The 21,090-nt window shown below is 39.5% G+C and overlaps 1 protein-coding gene across 2 annotated transcripts in view; it reads right to left on the reverse strand.

Moving 5' to 3' along the window:
• Nucleotides 1-10,581: 10,581 nt before the first annotated feature.
• spg21 (SPG21 abhydrolase domain containing, maspardin) overlaps nucleotides 10,582-21,090 on the reverse strand; it is a 183,955-nt gene continuing 173,446 nt past the window's right edge. For both annotated transcript variants that reach the window (XM_077518234.1, XM_077518230.1), the window contains one exon: nucleotides 10,582-10,775. In XM_077518234.1, the coding sequence (XP_077374360.1) occupies nucleotides 10,656-10,775 (120 nt within the window). In that variant the 3' untranslated portion in view covers nucleotides 10,582-10,655. The remainder of the gene's footprint in view (nucleotides 10,776-21,090) is intronic.

A 21,090-nucleotide genomic window follows, 5' to 3' on the forward strand; every position in this document is an offset into this window, starting at 1 on the left:
TAAGGGGCCCTCGCAGCCCGGGCCACGTTGGGGTCCTTGCACGTTGGGGTAATTGCACGTTAGGGTACTGGCACGTTGGGGTACTGGCATATTGGAAGCAAAATTTCTTTGAAAATGGCATAATAAACGTTTACATGTCGAATATTTTTTTTGCCAGTGTCTGTCAAGCTCAACGGGTTTGGTGATTCTTAAGACCTGCAAAAATCAGCATCCTTATTTATTTTTAGGCAATGAGTTGCCCTGATTGGTATTTTTTGTAAAAGTGTTTATATACATCATCGCTCGTTGTACTCATTGCACAATGTTACTTTTATTGTCCAAAGGGGCAATCAAAAATGAATAAAACAAAATGGAAACGTACATACGTTTGGATCGGTGTGAAGCCAGTGAACAATTTGAGTGGTGGAAACTAAAAGAATATTCATAAATGACTTAGTTATAACACTTAGAATGAGTTTACATTTTTTGTACAAAATACCGTACGTGTTTTTTTTTTTTTAGATATTATGCCTCAAGGGCTAGGTGGCGCTGTATTTATAACTGAATGTTGTCATAGAAATACCTTCAGGCCTTGATTATAAGCATACATGTCAAGTGTGGGATTTTTTTTGGAGCATGTACCGTGGAGTTATTATGCATATCCTTCATTCACGATATTGCTTTTAATGTCCACAGAGGCTATCAAAAATAAATAAAAATATATATATGTTTGGATAAGTCTGACGCCAGTTAACATTTTGAGTGGTGGAAACTAAAAGAATATTCATAAATGACTTAGTTATCACACTTAGAATGAGTTTACATTTTTTGTACAAAATACCGTATGTGGGGTATTTTTTTTTTATGCCTCAAGGGCTAGGTGACGCTGCATATATAACTGAATGTTGTCATAGAGATAGCTTCAGGCCTTGACGATAAACATACATGTCAAGTTTGGGATTTTTTGGAGCATGTACCGGGGAGTTATTAAGCATATCCTTTTTCAGTGCGAAACACAAATTTTGATGCCCCGCCTTCATCATATAGTATTTCGAAAAGTCAAGATTTTTCCCCCTGTCGTTGGCTCAGGTCTTGACATGGTCCAGGTCAAGTCTTAACTCAGTCAGATGAAACGTGTAGGAGAAGTGGGCAAAAGTCTGCCCCCTGTGAATGTGCAAAAATCGTCAAAAATGGGACATTCAAAAATTCGTAGCTCACTTCCTGTTCATTTTAGCATATGGGTCCAAGAGACTTTTTTGTAGGACTTGGGCTCCCTCATACACCGAAAAATTTTCGTAGATCTTGCTTAAACGTACAACCGGGGCTGCTTCATTAAAAATTCCTAGGGGGCGCTATTGAGTCATTTTTGTAAAAATAGCACAATCAACAATAAAATATTGTTCATTTTACCAGGCCAGATGTGTGTGCCAAGTTTCATGAGTTTCTGCGCATGTTTAGACCCTCAAACCTGGTGTTGTTTTCTTGGCGAACAGTGCTTAGCCACGCCCACAGCGATTCGCGAAAACTCACAAACTTCGTGTTGTGACATCATGAAGGCCGAATCCCTCATCTGAGCAAATATGAGGTAGGTCCAGTTAACATGTTTGGAGAAAAACGTAGAAGAAAATTCGTAAGAAAAAAAATTGCCACTAGGTGGCGCTATCAGTAAGATGAAATATAAGTTCATAGATGTCTTTAGGGCTGGACTATCATCAAATGTGTGAAATTTTGAGAAGATAGGATCATCTCGGTCAAGTTAATGCAGCTTTTATTGTCACGAAAAATCTTTAGACTTTGCGGCACCGTAGCGGCCACGCCCTTTGGCGAAAAGTTACAATATTCGGTGTGGGGCATGATCAACATCTTAAGGCTTTTCTGACCAATTTTCAACTGGATCCCTTCAACGAGCTCAGCGCAGTAGCTAAAAACGTAAAGTATGACATTTATTGTTACCACTAGGTGGCGCTATATGTATAACTAAATTTTATCATATAGATGTTTTCAGGCCGTGACTATTACATTGCCTGAGAAGTTTGAGATTTTTTGGAGCTTGAACATGGGAGTTATTAAGCATTTGCTCTTTTTAAATTTTAAAGGCAATATTTGATGCCCCGCCCCCATCATATAGTATTTCGAAAAGGCAAGACTTTTTGCCCAGTTGTTCTCTCACGTCTTGAGATGATAAATGCCAAGTTTGAAGTTAATTGGATGAAAAATGTTTGCAGAGGGGGAAAAAGCATGACAACAGTGAATGTGCCAAAATAGGCCAAAATTGGACATTAAAAAATGCATAGCTCATTTCCTGTACATTTTAGCTACATGGTCCAAATAGACTTTTTTGTGCATCTCCGGGTGCTACACGTGCCTGCCAATTTTCGTTGCTCTAGCTCAAACGTGCCGGGCTTGGTTTTTATTTTTCTACGCTAGGGGGCGCTATAGAGTCGCGTTGTTATGACGACTTCATAATATCAAATTTTTCGCCGGGCCTGAGGAGTGTGCAAAGTTCGGTGAGTTTTCGTGAATGTTTAGGTACCCAAAATCGGGACAGTTTGCGGAGAATAAAGAAGAAGAAGAAGAAGAATTTTTACAAAAACAATAGGGACCTCGCAGCGGTCGCTGCTCGGGCCCTAATAATAATTCTTACAAAAACAAGAGGGACCTCGCAGCGGTCGCTGCTCGGGCCCTAATAATAATAATAATAATAATTTTTACAAAAACAATAGGGACCTCGCAGCGGTCGCTGCTCGGGCCCTAATAATAATTTTTACAAAAACAATAGGGACCTCGCAGCGGTCGCTGCTCGGGCCCTAATAATAATAACTAGAGCTGCGAGCAGCTATAAAGGGCCCTCGCAGCCCGGGCCACGTTGGGGTCCTTGCACGTTGGGGTACTTGCACGTTGGGGTACTGGCACGTTGGGGTACTGGCATATTGGAAGCAAAATTTCTTTGAAAATGGCATAATAAACGTTTACATGTAGAATATTTTTTTTGCCAGTGTCTGTCAAGCTCAACGGATTTTGGTGATTGTTAAGACCTGCAAAAATCAGCGTCCTTATTTATTTTTAGGCAATGAGTTGCCCTGATTGGTATTTTTTTGTAAAAGTGTATATACACATCATCGCTCGTTGTACTCATTGCACAATGTTTACTTTTATTGTCCAAAGGGGCAATCAAAAATGAATAAAACAAAATGGAAACGTACATACGTTTGGATCGGTGTGAAGCCAGTGAACAATTTGAGTGGTGGAAACTAAAAGAATATTCATAAATGACTTAGTTATCACACTTAGAATGAGTGTACATTTTTTGTACAAAATACCGTATGTGGGGTATTTTTTTTATTTTTTTTATATAAGCCTCAACGGCTAGGTGGCGCTGTATTTATAACTGAATGTTGTCATAGAGATACCTTCAGGCCTTGATTATAAGCATACATGTCAAGTGTGGGATTTTTTTTGGAGCATGTACCGTGGAGTTATTAAGCATATCCTTCATTCACGATATTGCTTTTAATGTCCATAGAGGCTATCAAAAATAAATAAAAATATATATATGTTTGGATAAGTCTGATGCCAGTGAACATTTTGAGTGGTGGAAACTAAAAGAATATTCATAAATGACTTCGTTATCACACTTAGAATGAGTTTACATTTTTTGTACAAAATACCGTATGTGGGGTATTTTTTTTTCATGCCTCAAGGGCTAGGTGGCGCTGCATATATAACTGAATGTTGTCATAGAGATAACTTCAGGCCTTGACGATAAACATACATGTCAAGTTTGGGATTTTTTGGAGCATGTACCGGGGAGTTATTAAGCATATCCTTTTTCATTGCGAAACACAAATTTTGATGCCCCGCCCTCATCATATAGTATTTCGAAAAGTCAAAATTTTTCCCCCTGTCGTTGGCTCAGGTCTTGACATGGTCCAGGTCAAGTCTTAACTCAGTCGGATGAAACGTGTAGGAGAAGTGGGCAATAGTCTGCCCCCTGTGAATGTGCAAAAATCGTCAAAAATGGGACATTCAAAAATTCGTAGCTCACTTCCTGTTCATTTTAGCATATGGGTCCAAGAGACTTTTTTGTAGGACTTGGGCTCCCTCATACACCGAAAAATTTTCGTAGATCTTGCTTAAACTTGCTGCTTCATTAAAAATTCCTAGGGGGCGCTATTGAGTCATTTTTGTAAAAATAGCACAATCAACAATAAAATATTGTTCATTTTACCAGGCCAGATGTGTGTGCCAAGTTTCATGAGTTTCTGCGCATGTTTAGACCCTCAAACCTGGTGTTGTTTTCTTGGCGAACAGTGCTTAGCCACGCCCACAGCGATTCGCGAAAACTCACAAACTTCGTGTTGTGACATCATGAAGGCCGAATCCCTCATCTGAGCAAATATGAGGTAGGTCCAGTTAACATGTTTGGAGAAAAACGTAGAAGAAAATTCGTAAGAAAAAAAATTGCCACTAGGTGGCGCTATCAGTAAGATGAAATATAAGTTCATAGATGTCTTTAGGGCTGGACTATCATCAAATGTGTGAAATTTTGAGAAGATAGGATCATCTCGGTCAAGTTAATGCAGCTTTTATTGTCACGAAAAATCTTTAGACTTTGCGGCACCGTAGCGGCCACGCCCTTTGGCGAAAAGTTACAATATTCGGTGTGGGGCATGATCAACATCTTAAGGCTTTTCTGACCAATTTTCAACTGGATCCCTTCAACGAGCTCAGCGCAGTAGCTAAAAACGTAAAGTATGACATTTATTGTTACCACTAGGTGGCGCTATATGTATAACTAAATTTTATCATATAGATGTTTTCAGGCCGTGACTATTACATTGCCTGAGAAGTTTGAGATTTTTTGGAGCTTGAACATGGGAGTTATTAAGCATTTGCTCTTTTTAAATTTTAAAGGCAATATTTGATGCCCCGCCCCCATCATATAGTATTTCGAAAAGGCAAGACTTTTTGCCCAGTTGTTCTCTCACGTCTTGAGATGATAAATGCCAAGTTTGAAGTTAATTGGATGAAAAATGTTTGCAGAGGGGGAAAAAGCATGACAACAGTGAATGTGCCAAAATAGGCCAAAATTGGACATTAAAAAATGCATAGCTCATTTCCTGTACATTTTAGCTACATGGTCCAAATAGACTTTTTTGTGCATCTCCGGGTGCTACACGTGCCTGCCAATTTTCGTTGCTCTAGCTCAAACGTGCCGGGCTTGGTTTTTATTTTTCTACGCTAGGGGGCGCTATAGAGTCGCGTTGTTATGACGACTTCATAATATCAAATTTTTCGCCGGGCCTGAGGAGTGTGCAAAGTTCGGTGAGTTTTCGTGAATGTTTAGGTACCCAAAATCGGGACAGTTTGCGGAGAATAAAGAAGAAGAAGAAGAAGAATTTTTACAAAAACAATAGGGACCTCGCAGCGGTCGCTGCTCGGGCCCTAATAATAATTCTTACAAAAACAAGAGGGACCTCGCAGCGGTCGCTGCTCGGGCCCTAATAATAATAATAATAATAATTTTTACAAAAACAATAGGGACCTCGCAGCGGTCGCTGCTCGGGCCCTAATAATAATTTTTACAAAAACAATAGGGACCTCGCAGCGGTCGCTGCTCGGGCCCTAATAATAATAACTAGAGCTGCGAGCAGCTATAAAGGGCCCTCGCAGCCCGGGCCACGTTGGGGTCCTTGCACGTTGGGGTACTTGCACGTTGGGGTACTGGCACGTTGGGGTACTGGCATATTGGAAGCAAAATTTCTTTGAAAATGGCATAATAAACGTTTACATGTAGAATATTTTTTTTGCCAGTGTCTGTCAAGCTCAACGGATTTTGGTGATTGTTAAGACCTGCAAAAATCAGCGTCCTTATTTATTTTTAGGCAATGAGTTGCCCTGATTGGTATTTTTTTGTAAAAGTGTATATACACATCATCGCTCGTTGTACTCATTGCACAATGTTTACTTTTATTGTCCAAAGGGGCAATCAAAAATGAATAAAACAAAATGGAAACGTACATACGTTTGGATCGGTGTGAAGCCAGTGAACAATTTGAGTGGTGGAAACTAAAAGAATATTCATAAATGACTTAGTTATCACACTTAGAATGAGTGTACATTTTTTGTACAAAATACCGTATGTGGGGTATTTTTTTTATTTTTTTTATATAAGCCTCAACGGCTAGGTGGCGCTGTATTTATAACTGAATGTTGTCATAGAGATACCTTCAGGCCTTGATTATAAGCATACATGTCAAGTGTGGGATTTTTTTTGGAGCATGTACCGTGGAGTTATTAAGCATATCCTTCATTCACGATATTGCTTTTAATGTCCATAGAGGCTATCAAAAATAAATAAAAATATATATATGTTTGGATAAGTCTGATGCCAGTGAACATTTTGAGTGGTGGAAACTAAAAGAATATTCATAAATGACTTCGTTATCACACTTAGAATGAGTTTACATTTTTTGTACAAAATACCGTATGTGGGGTATTTTTTTTTCATGCCTCAAGGGCTAGGTGGCGCTGCATATATAACTGAATGTTGTCATAGAGATAACTTCAGGCCTTGACGATAAACATACATGTCAAGTTTGGGATTTTTTGGAGCATGTACCGGGGAGTTATTAAGCATATCCTTTTTCATTGCGAAACACAAATTTTGATGCCCCGCCCTCATCATATAGTATTTCGAAAAGTCAAAATTTTTCCCCCTGTCGTTGGCTCAGGTCTTGACATGGTCCAGGTCAAGTCTTAACTCAGTCGGATGAAACGTGTAGGAGAAGTGGGCAATAGTCTGCCCCCTGTGAATGTGCAAAAATCGTCAAAAATGGGACATTCAAAAATTCGTAGCTCACTTCCTGTTCATTTTAGCATATAGGTCCAAGAGACTTTTTTGTAGGTCTTGGGCTCCCTCATACACCTAAAAATTTTCGTAGATCTTGCTTAAACGTACAACCAGGGCTGCTTCATTAAAAATTCCTAGGGGGCGCTATTGAGTCATTTTTGTAAAAATAGCACAATCAACAATAAAATATTGTTCATTTTACCAGGCCAGATGTGTGTGCCAAGTTTCAGGAGTTTCTGCACATGTTTAGACCCTCAAAACTGGCGTTGTTTTCTTGGCGAACAGTGCTTAGCCACGCCCACAGCGATTCGCGAAAACTCACAAACTTCGTGTTGTAACATCATGAAGGCCGAAACCCTCATCTGAGCAAATATGAGGTAGGTCCAGTTAACGTGTTTGGAGAAAAACGTAGAAGAAAATTCGTAAGAAAAAAAATTGCCACTAGGTGGCGCTATCAGTAAGATGAAATATAAGTTCATAGATGTCATTAGGGCTGGATTCTCATCAAATGTGTGAAATTTTGAGAAGATAGGATCATCTCGGTCAAGTTAATGCAGCTTTTATTGTCACGAAAAATCTTTAGACTTTGCGGCACCGTAGCGGCCACGCCCTTTGGCGAAAAGTTACAATATTCGGTGTGGGGCATGATCAACATCTTAAGGCTTTTCTGACTAATTTTCAACTGGATCCCTTCAACCAGCTCAGCGCAGTAGCTAAAAACGTAAAGTATGACATTTATTGTTACCACTAGGTGGCGCCAAATGTATAAATGAATTTTATTATATAGATGTTTTCAGGCCGTGACTATTAAGTTGCATGAGAAGTTTGAGATTTTTTGGAGCTTGAACATGCGAGTTATTCAGCATTTTGTCTTTCTGGACAAATGAAATTTTAAAGGCAATATTTGATGCCCCGCCCCCGTGATATAGTATTTCGAAAAGGCAAGATTTTTTGCCCAGTTGTTGTCTCGGGTCTTGAGATGATACATGGCAAGTTTGAAGTCAACTGGATGAAAAATGTTTGCAAAGGGGGAAAAAGCATGACCACAGTGAATGTGCCAAAATGGGCCAAATATGGACATTCAATAATTCATAGCTCAATTCCTGTACATTTTAGGAAATGGCTTCTACTGACTTTTTTGTGCGTCTCGGGGTGCTACACGTGCCTGCCAATTTTCGTAGCTCTAGGTCAAACGGGCCGGGATTGGTTTTTATTTTTCTATGCTAGGGGGCGCTATAGAGTCGCATTGTTATGACAACTACATAATATCAAATTTTTCTCCGGGCCCGAAGAGATTGCAAAGTTTGGTGAGTTTTCGTAAATGTTTAGGTCCTCAAAAATGCGATCGTTTGCGGAGAATAAAGAAGAAGAAGAAGAAGAAGAAGCGGAATAATAATAATAATTCTTACAAAAACAAGAAGGACCTCGCAGCGGTTGCTGCTCGGGCCCTAATTAATTACTAATAAATTGGATATTCACGTTGTTAACTTTACCTGCTGTGATGATGACGCTTCTCCTGAGCTGTTCGAAGCTCCATCCATCCTGCTGGTGTCCGCCATCTTCGTTCTTTGACGCATGCGCGGGTGGAGGAATCGGTACCCGACTAGTTTCCCCTGTGATCCAGGCGTGACGTCATCCAAATTTGCATATTGAAAGTCGTACTCGTAAAATGCAATCCACAAAAGAGATTCGTGCATAGTCGTGAACTTATGTGGAGTCAAGCTTCGTAGTCGTAGAAGTGAAAGTTGTGTTGAAAAGGCATTACACTCACAGGTTTTAGATTCGTAGTCACAAGAAAAAAATTCAAACCCACATTATTTATTTAAATAATGTGGGTTTGAATGTAATGTAACAGATGTAACAGACGTGTGTGTAGAGTTCAATAAAGATGCTCCATCGACTTTTTCCAGGATTTATTTGCTGTAGTAGACAAAGCGAAACACTGTTTGTCTTCTTCCTCATCTGCACATCTGCTTCCCTCTTCAAGTAGTGTCGCAATGTCAATATGTATTTCTTTTCCAAAATTAACAATACATATTCATCTAAAAAGGAAAAGTTATTGTAAACACAAAGATAATCAAGAAAACAGTATTTTTAAATGTGGTTTCAATCTCACAAAGGACCCATGAACAATGTCACCCACTGGCCAAAGTAAAACAGTGCACATTGTGTGGAGTGTATGTGTATGTGTGTATATGTGTATATATATATATATATATATATATATATATATATATATATATATACACATACACATACACTCCACACAATGTGCACTGTTTTACTTTGGCCAGTGGGTGACATTGTTCTCTCATTCATGGGTCCTTTGTGAGATTGAAACCACATTTAAAAATACTGTTTTCTTGATTATCTTTGTGTTATCTTTGTGTGTTTGTGTATATAGCTTACTACATGAAGCCCCGCCCCCTACCCACTAGCTTACTATATATATATATATATATATATATATATATATATATATATATATATATATATATATATATATATATATATATATATATATATATGTATATGTATATGTATGTATGTAAGGGAAACCGGTCCAATTAATTATTAAATCAATAATGGTTAATTATTAAATTAATAATCAATTGGCTCATTAATTGAAGGAGACTCAAACTTAATGTTCAAATTAAGTTGAGCTTGCCTGCAGAGCACCACATCTCTTTTTGATAATTTTATCAGGAAAACAGATGAGAACCTCGTTGAATCAGTCATTAAAATGAAGGTTGTGCCCTTACTACAATTTTGTGAGTTCTTTGTTCAGCTTAGAGGTCACTATAAATTGATGAAACACATACACAGTAAACCAGGTTTTGAGTGTTGTGCACGATTATTCTCTAACATAGGTGGGAAAATCTTCTGTGCGTTGCCGTGTGCTGGAGGTTAAGCTAGCTAGGCTAGCCCTTTGTCTGGCAGCCGCGCCCGACGGCGAGTGGAGACCAGGAAAGAGAAGCAGCGAAAAAGCGGAGCCAAAAAGAGAGCCAATGAGAAAGATGCAAGCAGGGAGCGTGCTTTTAAATTGGGAGGGCGGCGGCCTCAACAACAGGGGGTCCCGACTGACCAAAGTGGAAAGTTACCAGCTTGGAGAGGGTTTTGGTAGAGACTAATCAGATTGAATCTGGATCCCATGTTTGTTGAGATTCTAAGGTCAGAATTCAATCAAAGCAACACGTGCAATTGAATACCTCAAATGAAATGTTACCTAGCTTATGCTGTTAAAACGTGCATACACATGAAAGTTTAGTGAAGAATCTGCCGCTGCAATGGAACATTTTCATGACATTTCATGGAGTCAACATTTCACAAATGGCAAACATAACATTTCATAATTCATTGTTCTGTTGCAAAATAAGAAAGTCAAGTTTCTAAGAAGGCTTTTACTGTTCTGACTTGTGAGTGTGTGCGTGTCAGTCAGAACATGTGTGGCTGTTTGTGGGGGATGTTCTTATCCTCCCCACCCCCCACGGTGGCTTGTCCAGGACACAGGAGTGGAGTTCCTTTGGAACTGAGGTTGCAAAAAGTTGCAACCGGCCGATAATCGTTTATATATATATGTATGTAGAGAGAGATAGAGAGAGAGAGAGAGAGAGAGAGAGAGAGAGAGAGAGAGAGAGAGAGATTTTTGTGGTCAAGATGAAATCAACAACCAAGAGTATAGTTTCCCCTAATTAACCTTTGCAGATTACCATGAATTGGATGACCGACAATCTACACAGACAAAAATATGCAGTATTTTATCAATTTCCTTTTTAATGAAAAACGTTCAGTGACATTTTTGCAAAGCTACAAAACGCTTGTGTCACTGCTCCTCGTCAGATTCTTGGCATGATTTCAGGTGGCACTCCTGGACCTCCAGCTCCTTCGCACTCACCATAGCAATGGCAGCATACCGTGTTCCATGGAACTGGCGCAAATGAATCTAGAGATGAAGGAATACAGTAACTCAAAAAAGTGAGTACAACCAGTGTTTTAAGTGGGCCGGAACACACCGGTACGGAGCTCCGGCACTTCTAAAACTCTCACATGAGCCTTTAGGTACTTCTCAACGTGCAAAGAACGTACTATCGGCATTCCGGTACGGTTGACAATGCATGTTTTTATCCCCAAAAGCTGTTCCGGCGAGCGCCGCTCATCAATGGACTTACATATAGAATGGAAGTCCTGCGCTCATCACATTAACATGCGCACGCATAATCCAGAACTTTTACAGATCTCTGCTTTGTGAGAGAAGCATGCTTACGTCATTCAAGTCGGCCGCTGTAAACGTGATGTTAGCAAACCTGAATGCGTGTGTTGAACCATAGTTCTTGAGTTAAGAATGTAAATTGATATTGGTCAAAATTGGCACAAGTGTTTTACTTAACCCAAAACACTTTATTTGTGGCTCAAACACAACACAATCCAACGTGGCGGGTAACGGCTAAAACAGCACACAGCACACATGCAGGCGTTGCTATAGTAACACCCTAGCTGCGCTTTACGGCATGTCGGACTACTGTCGAAAAGTCCAGTTGCACATAGTCTTCATATGACAAAGAAAATGAAATAAAAACACTACCATGCTGTCCCAGCTCAAAGCTTCAAAAAGACTCGGTCAGACGGGGGATTCACGTGCTGATACAGCACGGACGTAAAAATAAACGGCTGCTCATGCTGTAGCGAGAAGTGAAGCCTGCGGCGGCCATCTTGCATTGCCACACCTATCTGACCTACTGTCAGTTGAACACATTATTGACCTTTCACGTTATTTTTTTCCTTGAGAAGGAAAATACCAGTGTGTGTTACTGCTGGGTATTGCCGCCGACATCACGATACGATACATATCACGATACTGGGGTCACGATCTGATACGTATCGCGATACATATGTATCCCAATACATGATCTTCAAGGCGATACGTATCCTGATATTTTACATTACTTTACTTGCATTTTATAATAACAGTCATATGTATACTTAAAGGGTATGTTTATTATGAAGGATGACAAAAATGTTTTTGTTAGTAGCTCTTCTGGTTTACCACAAAGCGGCATGCCTGGTCTAAATGTGTACGCACTGCAGAGCAAGGAGCAGTTTTCACAGACACACCGGGAAAATGTATAATAGGCATGAGCCGATATGAGCAAAAATAACAAAGTATTAAAGTTACAGCTCTTTACTGTGCTTATTTGAAATATTTGGGGAAATAAAAACAGCATTTTTCTATTCTATTTCGATTTTGAACAAAATATGCGAAAATTGGTACATTAAGATACGTGCCACGTTATGTTTATAAGTAAATAAATGCTGATATTCTTTCTGTTTTAATTTTTTTTAGCAAGACACAGTGTCCAATCACTGGTGAGCTTTTTTGCATGAATTGAAGGCAATTAACTTCAAAGACGCTGCTGGTTTTTATTTTTTAGGCACAATGCAAGCTGCAAAGGCAAACGTTAACTGCCTGTTTAAAGTTAACGAGCAATATTGATTCTGACGCCTCTGTATCGATACGTGTATTGTAATGAGGCCCGCAACGATCGTTGCCGTATCGATTTTTTGAGCACACCCCTACTGTAGAGGTAAGATCTTTAGCCCGAGCCCGACCCGGCCCGAAATTCAATCATTACGTTCGGGTCGAGCCCGGGCTTCTCTCTCGCTGACTTTTTTTAAATAAATAAATATGTTTAGAAAAATGAATACTAAAACGATGCGTGGATACTAAACTAAGGAATACTTGTAAATAAATAATTTGGATAAAACAGACGGAACGCTGTAAGTTGCATTATTCTATTTAAAGCCTAGTGGGCTGCAGTATTTCTCCGCGTAATTAAGCGAGTGCGCATTGTGGTGTCATTTAAAACTGTTATTCTACGGATCGCCATTAGGAGGTGTTAGCGGTCTTTGGAATGAGTATCACCCCTTGTTTACAGCAGTAGCCACACTTTACGACAGTCTGATATGCATGAGCCTGGGAGTTCTGCCGTTGTTGCCTCGCAAGCACAGAAGTTGCTCTTTCGCCCTGCAGTCAAGATTGAAGCAACGTGATGGCTAAGTTTCACTCTCCTGAATCATTTGACTTCACCCAGCATAGCCGTCCTGGAGACAGCGTTTTTCCTTACGACAGTCTGATATGCCCGAGGGAGTTCTGCCGTTGTTGCCTCGTGTGTCTGTTAATAAAGCCCAGTTGTTGAACTACCATGAATACGTGAATTCATGACACGCATCAAGATCTCTCTTTCACTCTCTCTTTGTCAGACCTCTTATTCTGTGTTCCAGCGTCATTTCGTTGTGCAAATGTATTTATCATGATCATAAAAATATATAGAACCTTAAAAAATCTTGCGTTTTTTTCCTGCCAAAAATACTATGGGATAAATTGAAATTTCTGGTTTGCTTCGGGCTCGGGCCTGCAAATCAAGTTAATTGGTCGGGCTCGGGCTGGGTCGGGCTTTAATGCCCGTGGGCCTGGGTCGGGTCGGGCTGGATTTTTTAGGTTCAATCTTACCTCTACCCTACTGTGTGTTGCATACGGTTGTACCAATAAGTATAAAATAAGTGTGGGAAAAGTTCTAAATGCATATTTCATCAGTAAGAACAGGGCCGGCGCTAGCCATTTTGGTGCCCTAAGCATAAATGTTTTGTGGTGCCCACCCCCCCCAACACTCCGTCCCCACACCCCATCACCCCTCCCCTGGTAGAAATGAACAATATCTGAGTATTTGTCACTTTTGCTTTATTAAACAAAATAACTGGGTTTGAAATATTGATATATCGCTATCATATCAATACACCTTTTCATATCCCAATATCGATACATAAAACCATGTATCAATATATCGACCCCCCCATTTTTGTCAATTTATTTACACAGCCTGTGCTGTCGTTGTAATTTATTTAAATTATTATTTATTGTTTTTATAAGGCCATGTTAAATGAAACAGATGAATGTAACTGCAATGGATTCAATTCCTAATGTAAATATTCATATTCTTAATAATGCATTAAATTAGAGCAAGAAGTTTCTACTCTTTGCAGCATTGGTTCTTTTGACTGTCTAAAATATGTGCTGCATGAATTCCTCAACTGAATCGAAAATCGTTGTGAATCATGAATTGAATCGGGCCCTTGTGAAACGAATTAAATCGATTCTGGAAATCTGAATCGATACCCAGCCCTACTTGTAAGTGTCAATATTGAAGTTTTAAAAATGTTCACAAAAATAAGTGATAAATAATAAGTCTTTATAAAACTAACAATGACACCAAATACTCAAATAACGCTAAATTAATTAAAATAAAAAATAAAACTCAATGCCACTAAAATTAACAAATAAACATCTGGAAATAAACAAAGTGCAAGCAAGTTAGTAGAGGCCCTAAAGAGGCACATGTCTACATTTCTGGGCTGCAAAATCGGCTATCAGGTCATCATATGACAGCTTTTGTGCAATTTCCGCATTTATGTTAGGGTATGAAATGCTCCTTGAACATATTGAAGCATTGATCCTGTATTCAGAAATACAAGACAATATTCAGGGATTCTACAATGAAATATGGTTTTGAACCATGATCAAACATTTTCTAAATTGATTAGGATTATGGTATTGTGCTGGCCAATATTTAAAACACAGGTACATGAAAATTTTAATAATATACCTTTTTAGAGAAGGACTGATAGGGCACTATGTAAAAATTCTGGACATAATGTTAAAACTATGAATATGAAATGAGGAAATCTACTTAGCCTTAAGATGATGATGATTATTATTATTATTATTATTTTCAAATGACACTTTCACCAGTACATGCCGCTCTTGGCCGTTCCATATGAAACAATATTGTCTCGTCACAATCCATTTAACATACCGTATAATGAACGTGCTGGTCACAACCATTCCACTGCGGCGGTTTGGAGTGTTTTTGTTTGTTTTTTGTTAACTGTGGTCATGTAAACGTAGCTGCTACAAAATAAACAAACAAATTGTCATTGTCATACCTGCAAGTGACGCGCGAGCATCATCTCATTGTTTTTTTCTTTTCCTCTTTTCCGCCTCCAATTCTTGATGCCTTTTTGATGACATGTCCAGATATCCAAGAATGAACTTCTGCCAAATTTGCGATTGAAGCATAAAGTACACCCCACCCCCTCCCCCTTTCCTGAGTAGTTTGCTCCATTGGAGCAAAGGTGCACCCCGCCCCCCTCCTCCTTTCCCTAGTAGTTTGCTCCGTTGGAGCAAAAGTGCACCCCGCAGCCCTCCCCCTTTCCCGAAGAGGAACAAACTACTAGGGGAGGAGGGGGGCACCAACGTAGACCGGTGATACCGCTCGAGTAAATAATGCTACGTTATTTTTTGTATTTATTAACATGCTTTACAAGATTTTATTTTAAATATTAGACACTGATATTATAATTACTAATATGATTATTTTTACGGGCTTGATTTGTTTTTTGGTGCCCCCTTAGGCAGTTGGTGCCCTATGCGCAGTGCGTGATAAGCGTATGCGGAGCGCCGTGTCTGAGTAAGAATGTGAATATAAATTTTCTCTCATTGGGTAGTTTTCCGAGTGCTACTCAGATTGGTTTGCATCATTCAGAACCATTGATCAGAAACATCAACAACGAAATGGAAAGCACATCGGTGTGAAATGTAAACCTAACTTCTGAAAGTCCCGACTCACAATACTGAGACTGAATGGTTGATGCAAAAAATGAAGTTGTTCCTTTGCTCTTATTATCCCATCCAGGGATCCTGGCGTAAAACACCCACTTATGAGTGTTTTCTGTGGGGGGGATTTTATTTATTGCTATATTAGTACAGTTAAACTGTTAATAAGCCTGTGACGTGTACTAATCATTTGTTTTAGTTTTTCCCATCCTAGTCTAGGTCAGTGAATGCATCACGCCTGTCTATGTCACGTTATCATCGCGAGACTTGTAGTTAAGTTGTTTCTGGGTGTATGGTACTTTCGGCTCACTGCATGGACATTGCTGGAATGCTGTCTGTGTCCGAGCTGAAACGACCATCAGCTGTCATTATTGTGACTAACCTGCTGGAAGACCAGTAAAGTGAAGTAAGAGGATCCCTCGTTTTGTCGTGTGATTCTTTCCGCCCACACGCCGCCATCACACTAGAGGTAAAAGCACGACAACTGGTGTCAGAAGTGGGATTTTCGACAAACTTCTGTTAGTAAATCCACTCAAGAGGACTGTTTACGACGCATCCTGAGTTGATTAACAACTTGAAGCTAAACTACAACTCGCCACTGCCGTGTACAACGTTGAAAAGTGACCGCACTGAAGAAGTCAAGTTGCCGCAACGTCGCCGCACATAACTTCTGGTCCGCTCTTTCAAAATAAAGTCACGACAGGAAGTGCCAAAAGAAACAAGATAAACTAGAGCTGCGAGCAGCTATAAAGGGCCCTCGCAGCCCGGGCCACATTGGGGTCCTTGCACGTTGGGGTACTTGCACGTTGGGGTACTGGCACGTTGGGGTACTGGCATATTGGAAGCAAAATTTCTTTGAAAATGGCATAATAAACGTTTACATGTAGAATATTTTTTTGCCAGTGTGTGTGTCAAGCTCAACGGGTTTTGGTGATTGTTAAGACCTGCAAAAATCAGCGTCCTTTTTATTTTTAGGCAATGAGTTGCCCTGATTGGTATTTTTTTGTAAAAGTGTATATACACATCATCGCTCGTTGTACTCATTGCACAATGTTACTTTTATTGTCCAAAGGGGCAATCAAAAATGAATAAAACAAAATGGAAACGTACATACGTTTGGATCGGTGTGAAGCCAGTGAACAATTTGAGTGGTGGAAACTAAAAGAATATTCATAAATGACTTAGTTATCACACTTAGAATGATTGTACATTTTTTGTACAAAATACCGTATGTGGGGTATTTTTTATTTTTTTTTATATAAGCCTCAAGGGCTAGGTGGCGCTGTATTTATAACTGAATGTTGTCATAGAGATACCTTCAGGCCTTGATTATAAGCATACATGTCAAGTGTGGGATTTTTTTTGGCGCATGTACCGTGGAGTTATTAAGCATATCCTTCATTCACGATATTGCTTTTAATGTCCATAGAGGCTATCAAAAATAAATAAAAATATATATATGTTTGGATAAGTCTGATGCCGGTGAACATTTTGAGTGGTGGAAACTAAAAGAATATTCATAAATGACTTAGTTATCACACTTAGAATGAGTTTACATTTTTTGTACAAAATACCGTATGTGTGGTATTTTTTTTTCATGCCTCAAGGGCTAGGTGGCGCTGCATATATAACTGAATGTTGTCATAGAGATAACTTCAGGCCTTGACGATAAACATACATGTCAAGTTTGGGATTTTTTGGAGCATGTACCGGGGCGTTATCAAGCATATCATTTTTCATTGCGAAACACACATTTTGATGCCCCGCCCTCATCATATAGTATTTCGAAAAGTCAAAATTTTTCCCCCTGTCGTTGGCTCAGGTCTTGACATGGTCCAGGCCAAGTCTTAACTCAGTCGGATGAAACGTATAGGAGAAGTGGGCAAAAGTCTGCCCCCTGTGAATGTGCAAAAATCGTCAAAAATGGGACATTCAAAAATTCGTAGCTCACTTCCTGTTCATTTTAGCATATGGGTACAAGAGACTTTTTTGTAGGTCTTGGGCTCCCTCATACACCTAAAAATATTCGTCGTTCTTGCTTAAACGTACAACCGGGGCTGCTTCGTTAAAAATTTCGAGGGGGCGCTATTGAGTCATTTTTTTAAAAATAGCACAATCAACAATAAAATATTGCTCATTTTACCAGGCCAGATGTGTGTGCCAAGTTTCAGGAGTTTCTGTGCATGTTTAGACCCTCAAAACTGGCGTTGTTTTCTTGGCGAACAGCGCTTAGCCACGCCCACAGCAATTCGCGAAAACTCACAAACTTCGTGTTGTGACATCATGAAGGCCGAAACCCTCATCTGAGCAAATATGAGGTAGGTCCAGTTAACGTGTTTGGAGAAAAACGTAGAAGAAAATTCGTAAGAAAAAAAATTGCCACTAGGTGGCGCTATCAGTTAGATGAAATGTAAGTTAGTAGATGTCTTTAGAGCTGGACTCTCATCAAATGTGTGAAATTTTGAGAAGATAGGATCATCTCGGTCAAGTTAATGCAGCTTTTATTGTCACGAAAAATCTTCAGACTTTGCGTCACCGTAGCGGCCACGCCCTTTGGCGAAAAGTTACAATATTCGGTGTGGGGCATCATCAACATCTTAAGGCTTTTCTGACCAATTTTCAACTGGATCCCTTCAACGAGCTCAGCACAGTAGCTAAAAACGTAAAGTATGACATTTATTGTAACCACTAGGTGGCGCTACATGAATAACTGAATTTTATCATATAGATGTTTTCAGGCCGTGACTATTAAGTTGCCTGATAAGTTTGAGATTTTTTGGAGCTTGAACATGGGAGTTATTAAGCATTTGCTCTTTCTGGACAAATGAAATTTTAAAGGCAATATTTGATGCCCCGCCCCCGTCATATAGTATTTCGAAAAGGCAAGATTTTTTCCCCAGTTGTTCTCTCAGGTCTTGAGATGATAAATGCCAAGTTTGAAGTCAATTGGATGAAAAATGTTTGCAAAGGGGGAAAAAGCATGACCACAGTGAATGTGCCAAAATAGGCCAAAATTGGACATTAAAAAATTCATAGCTCACTTCCTGTACATTTTAGCTACATGGTCCCAATAGACTTTTTTGTGCGTCTCGGGGTGCTACACGTGCCTGCCAATTTTCGTTGCTCTAGCTCAAACATGCCGGGCTTGGTTTTTATTTTTCTATGCTAGGGGGCGCTATAGAGTCGCGTTGTTATGACGACTTCATAATATCAAATTTTTCGCCGGGCCTGAGGAGTGTGCAAAGTTTGGTGAGTTTTCGTAAATGTTTAGGTACCCAAAATCGTGATCGTTTACGGAGAAGAAGAAGAAGAATAATAATAATAACTAGAGCTGCGAGCAGCTATAAAGGGCCCTCGCAGCCCGGGCCACGTTGGGGTCCTTGCACGTTGGGGTACTTGCACGTTGGGGTACTGGCACGTTGGGGTACTGGCATATTGGAAGCAAAATTTCTTTGAAAATGGCATAATAAACGTTTACATGTAGAATATTTTTTTTGCCAGTGTCTGTCAAGCTCAACGGATTTTGGTGATTGTTAAGACCTGCAAAAATCAGCGTCCTTATTTATTTTTAGGCAATGAGTTGCCCTGATTGGTATTTTTTTGTAAAAGTGTATATACACATCATCGCTCGTTGTACTCATTGCACAATGTTTACTTTTATTGTCCAAAGGGGCAATCAAAAATGAATAAAACAAAATGGAAACGTACATACGTTTGGATCGGTGTGAAGCCAGTGAACAATTTGAGTGGTGGAAACTAAAAGAATATTCATAAATGACTTAGTTATCACACTTAGAATGAGTGTACATTTTTTGTACAAAATACCGTATGTGGGGTATTTTTTTTAATTTTTTTTATATAAGCCTCAACGGCTAGGTGGCGCTGTATTTATAACTGAATGTTGTCATAGAGATACCTTCAGGCCTTGATTATAAGCATACATGTCAAGTGTGGGATTTTTTTTGGAGCATGTACCGTGGAGTTATTATGCATATCCTTCATTCACGATATTGCTTTTAATGTCAACAGAGGCTATCAAAAATAAATAAAAATATATATATGTTTGGATAAGTCTGATGCCAGTGAACATTTTGAGTGGTGGAAACTAAAAGAATATTCATAAATGACTTCGTTATCACACTTAGAATGAGTTTACATTTTTTGTACAAAATACCGTATGTGGGGTATTTTTTTTTCATGCCTCAAGGGCTAGGTGGCGCTGCATATATAACTGAATGTTGTCATAGAGATAACTTCAGGCCTTGACGATAAACATACATGTCAAGTTTGGGATTTTTTGGAGCATGTACCGGGGAGTTATCAAGCATATCCTTTTTCATTGCGAAACACAAATTTTGATGCCCCGCCCTCATCATATAGTATTTCGAAAATTCAAAATGTTTCCCCCTGTCGTTGACTCAGGTCTTGACATGGTCCAGGCCAAGTCTTAACTCAGTCGGATGAAACGTGTAGGAGAGGTGGGCAAAAGTCTGCCCCCTGTGAATGTGCAAAAATCGTCAAAAATGGGACATTCAAAAATTCGAAGCTCACTTCCTGTTCATTTTAGCATATGGGTACGAGACTTTTTTGTAGGTCTTGGGCTCCCACATACACCTGAAAATATTCGTCGTTCTTGCTTAAACGTACAACCGGGGCTGCTTCGTTAAAAATTTCGAGGGGGCGCTATTGAGTCATTTTTGTAAAAATAGCACAATCAACAATAAAATATTGCTCATTTTACCAGGCCAGATGTGTGTGCCAAGTTTCAGGAGTTTCTGTGCATGTTTAGACCCTCAAAACTGGCGTTGTTTTCTTGGCGAACAGCGCTTAGCCACGCCCACAGCAATTCACGAAAACTCACAAACTTCGTGTTGTGACATCATGAAGGCCGAAACCCTCATCTGAGCAAATATGAGGTAGGTCCAGTTAACGTGTTTGGAGAAAAACGTAGAAGAAAATTCGTAAGAAAAAAAATTGCCACTAGGTGGCGCTATCAGTTAGATGAAATGTAAGTTAGTAGATGTCTTTAGAGCTGGCTCTCATCAAATGTGTGAAATTTTGAGAAGATAGGATAATCTCGGTCAAGTTAATGCAGCTTTTATTGTCACGAAAAATCTTCAGACTTTGCGTCACCGTAGCGGCCACGCCCTTTGGCGAAAAGTTACAATATTCGGTGTGGGGCATGATCAACATCTTAAGGCTTTTCTGACCAATTTTCAACTGGATCCCTTCAACGAGCTCAGCACAGTAGCTAAAAACGTAAAGTATGACATTTATTGTAACCACTAGGTGGCGCTATATGTATAACTGAATTTTGTCATATAGATGTTTTCAGGCCGTGACTATTACGTTGCCTGAGAAGTTTGAGATTTTTTGGAGCTTGTACATGGGAGTTATTCAGCATTTGCTCTTTCTGGACAAATGAAATTTTAAAGGCAATATTTGATGCCCCGCCCCCGTCATATAGTATTTCGAAAAGGCAAGACTTTTTGCCCAGCTGTTCTCTTAGGTCTTGAGATGATAAATACCAAGTTTGAAGTCAATGGGATGAAAAATGTTTGCATAGGGGGAAAAAGCATGACCACAGTGA

The sequence above is a fragment of the Festucalex cinctus genome, chromosome 4 (genome assembly GCF_051991245.1).
Source record: "Festucalex cinctus isolate MCC-2025b chromosome 4, RoL_Fcin_1.0, whole genome shotgun sequence".
In the NCBI taxonomy this organism is placed as follows: domain Eukaryota; kingdom Metazoa; phylum Chordata; class Actinopteri; order Syngnathiformes; family Syngnathidae; genus Festucalex; species Festucalex cinctus.